Source organism: Ammodytes marinus (assembly GCF_949987685.1).
Source record: "Ammodytes marinus genome assembly, chromosome: 20".
In the NCBI taxonomy this organism is placed as follows: Eukaryota; Metazoa; Chordata; class Actinopteri; order Uranoscopiformes; family Ammodytidae; genus Ammodytes; species Ammodytes marinus.
In genome coordinates, this window is record NC_137224.1 from 192,607 (window position 1) to 205,893 (window position 13,287).

The 13,287-nt window shown below is 37.3% G+C and overlaps 1 protein-coding gene and 1 long non-coding RNA gene across 2 annotated transcripts in view; both read left to right on the forward strand.

Annotated features, from left to right (window-relative positions):
• LOC307266576 overlaps positions 1-13,287 on the forward strand; it is a 239,153-nt gene that overhangs the window by 107,351 nt on the left and 118,515 nt on the right. The gene's annotated exons all lie outside the window — the stretch shown is intronic.
• LOC307267359 (stonustoxin subunit beta-like) lies at positions 265-6,079 on the forward strand. The gene is made up of 4 exons (XM_080049672.1): positions 265-422; positions 679-778; positions 3,487-4,227; positions 4,351-6,079. The coding sequence occupies exons 2-4, from the start codon at positions 688-690 to the stop codon at positions 4,908-4,910; spliced, it is 1,392 nt and encodes a 463-aa protein (XP_079905798.1). The 5' UTR covers positions 265-422; positions 679-687; the 3' UTR covers positions 4,911-6,079.

A 13,287-nucleotide genomic window follows, 5' to 3' on the forward strand; every position in this document is an offset into this window, starting at 1 on the left:
TGTATTGAGGTTTCGCAATAATTCTTCATTATCAACCCCACTTCAAATATCCCGAACTATCCCTTTTAAGACGAGATGAGGCAAGTTTGATTATTAAACACCCTTCCGCTCCTATTGGTCTCTGATTCACAATTTGGCTTTGAGTTTGGTTTTGATCGTGGGAACACTGCACCTCCACAGGTACTCCTTCAAGGCCCATCCCATCCATTTCTCACAAAACTTTGACGAAACTTCTATTGAGATTTCACAATAATTATTCATTATCGACATACGTATGTCTTGGGCGGAGCAAGTGGGAGAGCAGTTAGCTGAAAGAATATAAATAATCTGGCAGAATCGCAGAGTATCAGACTTACTGCTCCGGTTGGAAGTCAAGACACCTCTGAATCAAGCTGATCAGCTGATCTACACAACTTCACCAGGTGAGGAAACACTTGGATGGACAGAGACGGGGTGAAACTTTAACAGATTTATAGAAAGACTTTAACTGAACCCCATTCTGCATTCAACTTTTACTATCAGATTAGTATCTACAGTTTTTCTTTTATCTCTGTTGTCAAGACCGTTTTGTTAATGGAAAGAGAGTTGACTTACAGTGTCATAAACTCACACCACTCTACTTAAATTAAAGTAAGAACTGAAGAGTGTATAGTCACTTTGTTTTACATTTATCAACAGGTTGGAAAAATGGACTCGAGTAACATGAAGATTGCTGCCGTGGGTCGAACATTCACCCTGGGAATGCTCTATGATATTCGGAGCGATAGACTGATCCCAGGTAAGTGTTTACTTTGACTACATACAACTACAATTATTTCTAAATCTGTCTGCCTGTCACAGCTCTGCTTACAGGAACTCTGAAGACATTTCATAAAGCAGTAATACTATTTTAACTACAATGTAGTTGTGGTCGTTTCTCAGTAAAACATTTTAGGTATGCATGATATATTGCGCCAATATACAGTAGGGGAGAACGGGGTAAGTAGGCACACTTTTTACTCTAGTGAGAATTGCTCATCACCTAAACATCTTTCCACAGTCATTACTACATTAAATTGAAGCTTAAGGTGTTGGCTTGAAATGTGTACCCCTCACTTTTTCTATCTTATTGTAATAAAGAAGAAATTAATCATCAAAGACACCCTTACACATTGTGACAACCAACCCCATCAAGGGGTCGGTTGTCACACACTATGGGGTTGTTTGTCACAATGTTATCTTAATGGGAATAATCTTAAAAAGAAGGAAAGAAAGTGGAACTAAATTTGAAAGTGTAATTGCATTGTCAAGTTGACAAATAGGCCTACGTAACTTACTGTAGCCTTGGCAGCTGGTCTATTTTGGGATGCACTTGGTTGTTTTGATTTTGTTTTTTTTTCTTTTGCATGCTAGCTGCCTTTTCCTGCTCTATTCTTTCCTTCTCTGGGGTGTCAGTGAGGATACAGCTTGACAATTTATTTCGTTATTGGGTTCCTTTTCTGGCTGCAGCCTTTGGATAATGTGACAACCAACCCCCCAAAAAATGTGACGACCAACCCCAACTTGCTAGCATCAAGGCCAACAACCATCTGACAACTAATTAGCTTGCTAACCACAATCTAAACTATAGTTTACCATTCACACTTTTTATGGGTAACAAGTGTTTTGTTATAAACCCATTGTGTAAAAGCCTAGAAGAAAAGTACTGAGGAGCTAAATATTTTCAATTTGACATGAAAAATACAAACAGTCCTCTCACCTCAAATTCAGCAGTCTAACTCCAAGGAAGACTATGTAAGTGACCTCTGATCCCAATTCTGGATATTTACATACCAAAATTTCACAGACAGCGCCTTCTGGTTCCGAGATATAACGATTGTGACAACCAACCCGTGTGACATATTACCCCGTTCTCCCCTATTATCCTGTGACAGAAGAAACTATATAATTGTGTTGACTTTGACTACATTATTCTTTAAAAATATTGGTAGCACTTTACAATAAGGGTACATTATCAAACTGTTAGTTAATGCTATAAATGGTAAGTTAATGTGTAGATATTGCCTGTTAAGCATCAAGAAAGTGTTAATGCTTTGTTAACTGATGCTTAGTTAAGCATAAACTAAGCATAACAGTTAGTTAATGCTTAGTTTATAGTCATTAAGCATTTGCTAAGCATTTATTAACAGTTAGGTAATGCTTAGTAAATGCTCATGAAGCCTAATTAATTAATTAGGCATTAACAAACAGTTTTTTAATGTACCCTTATTGTGAAGTCAAGTGTTACCGAAACATTTTGGTTAACAGATGTGATGTATTGAGACATGTGCATCCTTAGCCATTTTACGGACATTTGGGTTTTTCATGTTACAACTGTTGAGGCTGTGGTCATGCAAATGGCTTCATATTTGGTCAAGGCTAATGGTTTCTGAATAGTCATTCATTTTAACTTCAGTTATAAGGGCAGGGTGTCATACTGTATAGAATGTAAAGCCCACTGAGGCAAATGTCTATTTGTGATATTGGGCTATACAAATAAAACTGATTTGATTTGATTTTGATTCAGTTCATATATTAACCCTATAATGCACAGTGTTATCATCGGCCCACCTTAATAGCCTCCTTAGGCCATTTTAGGGCTCATTGACTTCCATTCAAACCGCAGTGTTTTACCCTGCTGCCAATAGATGAAATAAACCAATTATCTTTTTATTCTTTTGTTTCCTTGCACTTATGTCTTGAATTTTTGATTGTTTTGTGTTTTTTATCAATTGCAACGATCGATTTTCTTACATACCATTGGTTTCAGTTACAGGTTGAGATTTAATATTGCACTCCCCTGCTACTTAGGCCACTGCCAGCCCCATCTGATTACAAAATTACATTCATGTTATTTGTATCAACATATCAATTCTCATTGGACGTAAAATGGCCTCAGGAGGTTATTAAGGAGTTTGTTTAGGGATCCACCAATTTGTAAAATATTTTCATATTTAATCCGAAGTCTACAGGCACAAATAGGAAGTTTTACTGTTGGGTTGAAACGCAAATACATTGTCTTACTCAATCCTCTCATAACTTTTTTATATGACCACAACCAGTGATTCCGGGTTCAAAGCTTTTATAGTTGTAATCAACAAACAGCCTACTGTTTCATGGCAAAACGTGGACATTGTTTGCCTTGAAATGGGCACGTTCAATTAATCTCAAAATCTTTGCAACATGGCATCATGTAGGTCTTCAGGTTTTCCTGAATACATTTAAAGTTGATCTTGTATAGAGCATAGCACCAAGAGACTGTATTGTATGACTGAGCTTGGTGGTGTGATAATAATAACTACAACAGAAGAAGAAAATAAGAAATTAATATAAAAGTTGAGGAAACTGATGGCAGGACAAGAAGCTGAAAAATGCAGGAGTCTAATTGATTATGGTTAGCTTTCTGTGACTTATGTAAACAATATTATTTCCCTTGCTTATCGGTTCACTGTTTTCCTTTCTCTATAGGTTCCACATTTTGGAATAAAGACGCTCTAACATTGAAGACAGTTAACATCCCTCAGCCCGGCAGTGCATTTGGCATTTCTCCATCTGACTCCATGGAATCCAAGTGTTCTCTGCTGGATGTTGGTCATTCTCTGAAGGCCAGTTTCCTGAGTGGACTGGTTGAAGTTGGAGGATCTGCCAAGTATCTGACTGATAATAAGAAATCCATGAATCAGAGCAGGGTGACAGTCCAGTACCAAGCTAGCAGCTGCCAGAAAACGTTGTCTTGGACAAAGCAAGAAACCATGAATACCCAACAGTTGGATCTCATTAGACAGAGCTCTGCAACTCATGTGGTCACAGCCATCCGTTATGGGGCAAATGCATACTTTGTGTTTGACAGTGAGGAGTTAGAGGCCAGCAGAGTTCAGGATAGACAGGACAGGATGGAAGCCGTGATACAGAAGATCCCCTCCTTTAATGGTGAGGACAAGGTTAAAATCAAGCTGAGTGATGAAGAAAAAGCCCTGACTGAGCAATTCACTTGCACATTCTATGGAGACTTCACTCTTGACAGCAACCCTGCAACGTTTGATGCTGCAGTGAAGACCTTCGCAGAACTTCCAAAGTTGATGGGTGAAAATGGAGAGAACAGTGTTCCAATAGGGGTTTGGTTGACACCACTTAAATTCTTTGTTGATTTTCCAAAGCCTGACCTCCCTGATGTGGAGAAAATCACAGACAGAAGAGATCTGATCTGGTGTAAGTCATTGTTCCATGCTTTTTCTTGAGTCAGAAATACACAGTACTAATAACTCTCTTCTGGAAACCTGATTAACCATCAGAATGTTTAATGACACATTTTTCTTTTCCTCTCCCCATCAGATGCCTGTGATCTCACCCTGGACCCAGACACTGCACACAACAGTCTCCATCTGTCTGAGGGAAACAAAAAGGCAACACGTGGAGCACAGCAGACAGATCTCCCTGATCATCCAGAGAGGTTTGATTCACATCCTGAGGTGTTGTGCAACCAGAGCTTAGAGGGGCAACATTACTGGGAGGCAGAGTTTGGTGATAGTCCTGAGGAATATATTTACCTAGCTGTTGCCTACAAGAAAGTCACAAGAAAAGGGTCCGGTAAAAACGCTGACTTTGGGCTCAATACAGAATCCTGGAGTTTTGGCAGGACTCTTTCAGCTAAAAAGTTTGTATTAAGGGCATATCAGGTAACAAAGGTTAAGCAAATTGAGACAAGTATTGTCTACAAAAAAATTGGCGTGTTTCTGGATTGGCCTGCTGGCACTCTGTCCTTCTACACTGTCTCTGCCAACACACTGAGTCACCTCTACACCTTCCGCACCAAGTTCACTGAGCCTGTTTACCCAGGCTTCTGGATTAAGAATGATGGCAATTATGTCAACCTGAATCTTTCTATTGAGTAAGAGCAATGACTGAAACATGCTATTCTGGGTTGATAGTTATGTGTTCACATTTAAAGATTAAACAACAACTTAACATCTAGTTCAAATTGAACACGCCCCCTTGGCAAATTTGAGAAATGCATTAAAACCCAGAGGGACAATTTTTGGAAAGAAATTTTTATCCACTCAGAGTTTTATATTTAGGGCAAATTAGGAAACAAAGGAGTGGGAAAGTCCAACTAGTATTGTCCACATAAAAATGGGTTATCTGGAGTGGCCTGCTGGCACACTGTCCTCCTGCAGTGTCTCTTCAAACACGCTGAGTCAGAGCAATGAGAAGACTTTTTTGATTCGTCATCTGTTGATGGGGATATGTGTTCATATTTAAAGTTTAAACAAATTCTAAATCCCCACTTTCGCTCAACACGCCCCCTTGACAAAATCCTAGAAATGCATAAATACCAAGAGGGACCAGTAAAATTGATGTGGAAGGTGTGATAAAGTGACTTTAAATGTAATTTTGGGGGTTTCACTTCATGTTGATTTTATGCACAGTGCATGCTTTACTGATACATATAAGGTTTTAACTTTCATTACTTTGTGAAAATAGTTAATTGTAGCCCATGCATAAGAGTTGTTTTGCATACCTTGTTTAGTTGAATTCATCATTTTGATTGGTAGTTCGGGGGATTTTTGTTTTATTTTGATTTTGATCCTTTTTTTAATGAATATATATGATTTTGTCTTTTTTCTTATGTCTGACCTTAACATTGATGTAGGGTACAATTGATGATTGATGTTTACAGTTCTTAGAGGGGGGGGGGCTGTTTTTATCATGTTGATTGGTAGGGGAATTTTTGATTGATGTAGAATGTAATCCTTTTATTCTGTGTGGTACTGTGTGGTTTAAAAACGGCTATCCTAATATAATATAAGAATAATAATTTTGCTTTTATTTTCTGTCTGTACCTTAACCCTGCATAGGGTTCAGTTAAAGACTTATAAATAACTAAGTAATCATTTACTGTTCTGAGGAGAGAATTGTTGTTAACACCAATGTTTGAGATGTGAAGCAAAATGCTGATGTTTATAGAACTGACTCAATGTCAGATTCCTATGACACTGTAACACCTGTTGGACATGTTAACTCTCTTCTATGGCAGAATATTCAATAAAGTTGATTGACCTGAGTTTAAGACTGTGTGCTTCTTGTTATTTTCTGTAGATTAAAAAGTCGAAAAAAAGGTTATAAGACATATTAAGACACGTCAGTATCTCTAAAGGCGAAAAGACTAAAATTACATCCATACATTTTTTTTGCTTGCCATCCACAATGAATAGGCAGCAAATGCACTGCTTATTTTTACGTAACTTACTAACTACCACATTTCTCATCTAAACGTCAACACTTTTTTAAAGTAACTGCGGAATACGTATAAAAATCACAAGCATAAACAGTAATATTACAAGTACAAGTTTATAAAATAAAATAATTGTATTTATTTTTTATTGTTATATATCGGCACCGGACTTCACTTTTCTATTTTCAGTATATGATTTAAAGTACGTCTGCGTGGCCGCCATATTGGGGAGGTCAACTGTCAAACAATAAAAATGGTGTCAGATAAGGTCAGATAATAATGATGGTAATTAAAATGTGATTTATTTCTTACATTTTAATGTTTTGACTTGTGATGAAGTGGATTCATCTCGCTTTAAATAGTTTTTTTCTTATTTTGTGATGGTGAAACAATTTTTTATTCCCTCTCGAGAAGTGTTTTAGGGTGTGTTGATTATTGATTAAAGGTGAACATGGGATGGAGCCACACAGTTTTTTAATCTCCTGATGTAGGCCTATATATATGAAGTTCATTTTTACTTTATAGATATGGTCATGACACTTTGCCAGTTGATTACTGACATTAAAAAAAAAATCTTAAAATGTTTGAATAAATATGTAAAGTACGCAATACCTAACTAATTACGCACGCAACTCTGTCTCCTTAAAAAAAATCCAGTTAAAATCTTTATTTAATTAAAAAAAAATATTAGTGTCCAAAGGTTTTACAGAAAAGATTAAAGATACACGTTTTTATTAATTCTATAAATCGAAAACTGCTGTATTAGCTCAAATTTTAAAGGTGCCATGACTGGGATATGATCCCCACTCCCCAACATACTAGTGAGTGGCATTAATCACTACGCTATCTGGGAATGAGACAAAATTAGTTGTTTTATAAATTAAACACTGCGTCTCCTGCTTATTCTTTTTTTTGACTGAAGGGCCGTATTCCATTCTATTTTAAGAATGTGCTGCGGGCCAATTAAAAATGGTTAGCCCGTGGGCCGTAGTTTGGACACCGCTGGTCTATAGAGACCAATATATGACCCAGCACTTCTGCAGACTGCACACAGGGAAACACAGAGAATGAGAGCCTGCAGTGTATGCTGCATGTGGCAAGAGGCGGGGCAAGGCAAGACAAGGCAAGTTTGATTATTGAGCAACACTGTGCTGTGTACTGCTGTACTGTGCTCCTTTACGACTTGGCCTTGACTGTAGACTTTGAAGAGAGAGAAAAAAAAGCACAGCTTTCCATTTATAGGTTTTCATTCATTTTGTTACAAAAAGGGTTGGCAATTGAATTTCAAAACAGCACCCTCAAGTCAGGTTGGTGACCCCCCCCCCCCCCCTTCACAGCCGTGTATAAAGGGGGGAAAGGGAAGGACAGGCTTTATTTCAAGCTTGTTATGCAATAAGTTCATGGGCTTGTTGACACATCAAATAATGTTTGTTAGAAAATATTATCAACTTTAATTTACTGAATCATTCAGTAGTTGGGCTTATTAATATCACAGCGTATTTCCACTGTGGAAAAAAGTCAAATTGTAATAAATGCAATGACTGGAATTAGAACCCTGGTCTCCTGCATTCTAGTCAATGGCATTAACCACTACGCTATCTGAGCATGAGAAAAATGTTGTTTTTTCTCGATTAAATACTGCGTCTCCAACTTCTTTTTTTAACTGAAGGGCCGTATTCCATTCTATTTTTAGAATGTGCTGCGGGCAATTAAAAATGGTTAGCCCTGTATTAAGTAGTTGTGCTTATTATTATCACGGCGTATTTCCACTGGAAATAAAATGCCATTTTAACATTTGCCACAACTGAGTTTCAAACCACTGTCGCCCACGTACTAGTCATTTACATTAAACACTATGCTATCTAGGTATGAGACACTTTGAGCTTTTTCTCAATTAAATACTATGTCTCCAACTTCATCTTCCTTTTTTTGACAAAAGGGCTGTATTCCATTGTATTTTAAGAATGTGCTGCGGGCTAATTAAAAATGGTTCGTGTTAACAGAATTTAATTTGCTTTATTGTATAATATTTTAATGCACAATACATGCTTTCTGCCTATTGAACTTTGTCCCAGTAAACTTAAAGAACTCCAAAGTGTTTTGCTACAAGTTGTTGTTTAGCCTTGAAGAAGAAACTGCCTAATAAGATTTTGGCACATACAGAGGTATGACGCATTCATGTGCACAATAGTTGAGGAGAAAAGACTCCCTAAATTTCCCATATCCTGTTATCTGCCTAATTAAAAATGTTTCTGCTTTCGCCAGCAAAACGGGCTGGACACACAAACCGAGTGTATACGCCTACACATTTCTCGGACATATAATCTCTGTACACTGTTCATTTCTTTGTATTCAATCATGTAAGCCCACTTGTGATACATGTTGATTCCCTTGTATGCTGTTTGCAAGTAAATTTCACCTGCTTTTCAAGAAAGCCTGACTCAGTTTCAATTATTCAAATACTTGGGTAAATGATTCTAGTAACAAATGGTCCTTCGAGTTGCCGGATCCAACATCCTCATCCTCTGGACGAGAAGAGCCTGCACCGGGCACGGGGGAGTCCACGACTCTCGACAAAAGACCTCCAGTGAACATTGCTACAAAAGAGGCTGTCTGCAGACTCTACTTGGACGGAGGAGGGGTGACGGAATCCAGAGCCAAAACTGAGCGAGTCGAGGCTTTCTTGAAATCAGGTGAATATAAACAGCTGATTTTGTTTTGTCCAGGAATTAGGAATTCCTTTGTTTTATGTATTAGATAGATAAACTAGCTTATGAAGCAGTATTTCTCATGGTTTTACCGTAAGGGAGAATAACTGATCGTAGTGTTTGGGAAAATGCACTAAAGAGAAAAATATTTCAACCTGTAGTGTTTGAGGAAATACACTCACAACAAATAAAGTCTCAAAAATGATCATTAGTGTGGGGTCCAGGGTGGTCCCTTTGTTCTGACAGGTATATTTTCTTCCATTAAGCTGAGAGTTCTTTGTAATTTGGGAAGGTTTTATGGAAACAGGGTATATTTTCTTCCATTAAACTGAGAGTTCTTTGTAATTTGGGAAGGTTTTATGGAGGCAAAGTATATTTTGTTCCATTAAACTGAGAGTTCTTTGTAATTCGGGAAGGTTTTATGGAAACAAATTGATATCTGGCTGCTTGATGCTACTCAGCCTGGGGCTGCACTCTGGCACGGGGTACTGCTCCCAGGAGTTAGTCTTTGACAGGTTGTTTATTTGTTTTGTTTTGTTTTGTTATGTTTGTCAATAGTCTACAACTGCAGAGTAGACTTATTAGTTTTGTTTAGAATACATCACATAGGGTGTTCTAGTTTTAAATTGGTGAATTTTTTTTAATCAATTGGAGGGAATAGGGGTGTTCGCCCTGGAATAGGGGTGTTCGCCCTGTTAAATTGATTTAGATTATACATTTTAAAAATTTAATTACATAATATGGATAATGATAAGATAGACATTAGAAAAAAAAGGAGACTGGTGAAGAAAAGTCTCCTCTACCCCTTCCTGTGTCTCTTTCCATTGAGACCCAAAACCCCAGCTCCTCAGCTGCTCTTCTGCTGGCAGGTCCAGAGAATCAGATAAAGAACAGTAAAGAGAAAGGTGGTGGCCAAAGAGATGAATAAGAGAATGTTGTTGAAAGTGTAAGAGGAAAAAGATTGTTTGGAACTGATTGTTTATGGATGTTATAAAGAAAGAAAAAGTATGTAGGGGAAGGGAGATAAAAGGTTTTAGTAAGTGTGCATACAATTGTTATGCTGTTATGAGAGAAAGGACGAAAGAGCAACCTATTTGCCACAAACTGTATGTGATGAATGAAATACATGTGTGTCTAACTGAGACTCAGTCTCTGTGAAAAGGAGAAAAGGAGAGAGCACAAGAATGTGTGTGTATGATTTCAGTCTGTGCAAAAATGTGCGTGGGAGACGTAGTCTCCATGCAGTGAGAAAAGGGGTGGCACTATGTGTGTGTGTAACTGAGCCCAGACACAGACAATGTGTGTGCGGATTCTACCCAACACAGAAAAAACATGTGAACTGAAGAATGAAATCAAACCTATCCTAAAATGTTGTTGTGCGTTAATTGTGACATCTAGAGCAAGCAAAATGGATAGGATGATATTTTAGAAACAACCCTGGCAGAATGATGAGCATTTCTTTTGAGAACATGTTACTGCTCAAATTCATTCTGTTTCAGATGCAAGGAGAAGACGAAGCTGACCATGCTTCAATAAGGACAATTGGACACTGAGGAACAATCTGAATAGGTTATGGTAATGCCTAACCATTCCCCCAGTGACTGTGATATGAAGGACACTTTGCGTCAAAATGCCACAAAAGGGACTTGTTGACCATCAAGACGACCTAGGTTCCTGTTCCCTGGCTTCTGCAAAAGACTGTCCTCTCTGAAACTGTACATAGACGATGTTGCACCAGTACACAAACTTGCATTTTCACCAACTGTGATGTTGATGTACTTGATATTATTCTGCTTGACTGAAATATATTTACTCATATGCTTTGCCCTTTTGCTTTGAAGTGTTGCAAAAAGTTGCATTAAATATTATAAAAAGGGTGGAATGTTAACAGAATTTAATTTGCTTTATTGTATAATATTTTAATGCACAATACATGCTTTCTGCCTATTGAACTTTGTCCCAGTAAACTTAAAGAACTCCAAAGTGTTTTGCTACAAGTTGTTGTTTAGCCTTGAAGAAGAAACTGCCTAATAAGATTTTGGCACATACAGAGGTATGACGCATTCATGTGCACAATAGTTGAGGAGAAAAGACTCCCTAAATTTCCCATATCCTGTTATCTGCCTAATTAAAAATGTTTCTGCTTTCGCCAGCAAAACGGGCTGGACACACAAACCGAGTGTATACGCCTACACATTTCTCGGACATATAATCTCTGTACACTGTTCATTTCTTTGTATTCAATCATGTAAGCCCACTTGTGATACATGTTGATTCCCTTGTATGCTGTTTGCAAGTAAATTTCACCTGCTTTTCAAGAAAGCCTGACTCAGTTTCAATTATTCAAATACTTGGGTAAATGATTCTAGTAACAGTTCGCCCGCGGGCCGTAGTTTGGACACCACTGGACTATAGAGACCAATCTATGACCCAGCACTTCTGCAGACTGCACACAGGGAAACAGAGAATGAGAGCCTGCAGTGTATGCTGCATGTGGCAAGAGGCGGGGCAAGGCAAGACAAGGCAAGTTTGAATATAAAACAACACTGTGCTCTTATTGGTCTCTGATTGACATCTTGGGCGTGACTTTAGTTGTATGATAAGAAAAGGGTCAAGGTTCAAGACCCAATGTTACACAAAAAAGTCTATCCAGTGTTTCCTATGGATCAAAAGGACAAGCCGCGGTGGGTGATAATGCTTCTATGGGTGGCCGGGGGAAACAATTAATTCTTCATCTTATCTTAAAAGAGAAACAGAAAACAATGATATGAAGTAATTTCGAACAAATTGCCAAAGTTGTGAAAAACTGGAATAATAGGCTAAATGTATGATATGACAATGGGGTGTGCGTGTGTTCCTGTTTTAACATAAGGGTTATTGTCTGATTTGAGATGAATAAGGAGCCAATGAATGGCCAACATTTGTGTAATAAGGTAAAATGTTTGTATTGTTAAGATCCTAGCATTTTAAGACTTAATGTAAGCACATGGCCGACCAGACAACAACAACAATACATCTACCTCATAAATGTGTTACTCTATATGACCTTAAGGTTTAGTAATTAGTGTTTGAATGGAAAAGCAGAAGTTTTCACAGTGTCACAATTACAACTATGCACTGTGATCACACCTCACCTCAGCCTTTCAGTAACTGATAAAAGGCCTGAATATGACCACACCATTGTTATTGAATAAATACTTGGATACCTTTAACTATTTAAATAAACTGCAAAGACAGGTGTTGTCCCTAAGATACAACAGTAACAGAATATATTTTATAGATAGAGCTTTACTCAGTCCAGGAAGTGTAATAATAATTCAAACAGTTTGTTAATAGATTGATTATTACGTAACCCCACTATTACATCTGTAACATGATTTGAAGCAAATTCAAATTATCGAGTTGAATTAAATAAAAAGACCACAACCTCAGGATGAACCATTTGGGAAAAAGTACAAGCCAAACAAAATGTATTGTATGTATTTTTTCTGATTTGTGAGGTAAAAAACATTAGCAGGACCAACCCAAGGACCACAGCATTTATGTGGAACAATTAAGAGATTTAGCTGATAGGTATCAATGCATTCAATAGACAGAACTTTTAATTATAATTAAGTATTTCATTACTGTGAGGGAAATTGCTATACTTATTTGTTTTTTCATAACGTGATCAAACACTCGTAGGACACATACAGGTGGTAGAGTTTGAGGTGCTGTTGGTTAGAGAAGAACACTGAGACTTAAAGAACGATCTTCACTGCTCTCTAGTGGATCATCAGTGCATTGCTGGAGGTAGAATTCTCTCATTAACCATATTCAAGATGGCTGCCTACGTGTTGTGACACACCGAGCTATGTATCAATTACAATAATCAAGCAATGAATAAACTAGAATACTTCCATATATTTTAAGAATTATCAAAACATACCTAAATGATTATTGTTTTGCATTTCATACTGTCGTTTTTAATACGAATTGGTTAAACAAACCAATTCAAGATTTAAAAAATAAATATGAAAATAAAGAGCGGAAATTAAATTATTAAAGTATAAATATAATTTAATATAAAGTATAATAATGTCTTATTTTTAACACCAGGGTTCATTAAGGATGCACTCTATCCCCAGTCCCTTTTTCATTATAACATTTTTTTAATTATGTGCCATAGGGATAATCTTACACTAGTTAATGATGCAGATGACATGGCTTCAGTGGCAGGCCTTACTGACGCCCAGTTATTAAACACATACAAAAACTAAAAGACCTTGGTTGCGTTCCGAATCGCATACTCTTTCTTTTTTCTATTCTACATACTACATCTGACGATAA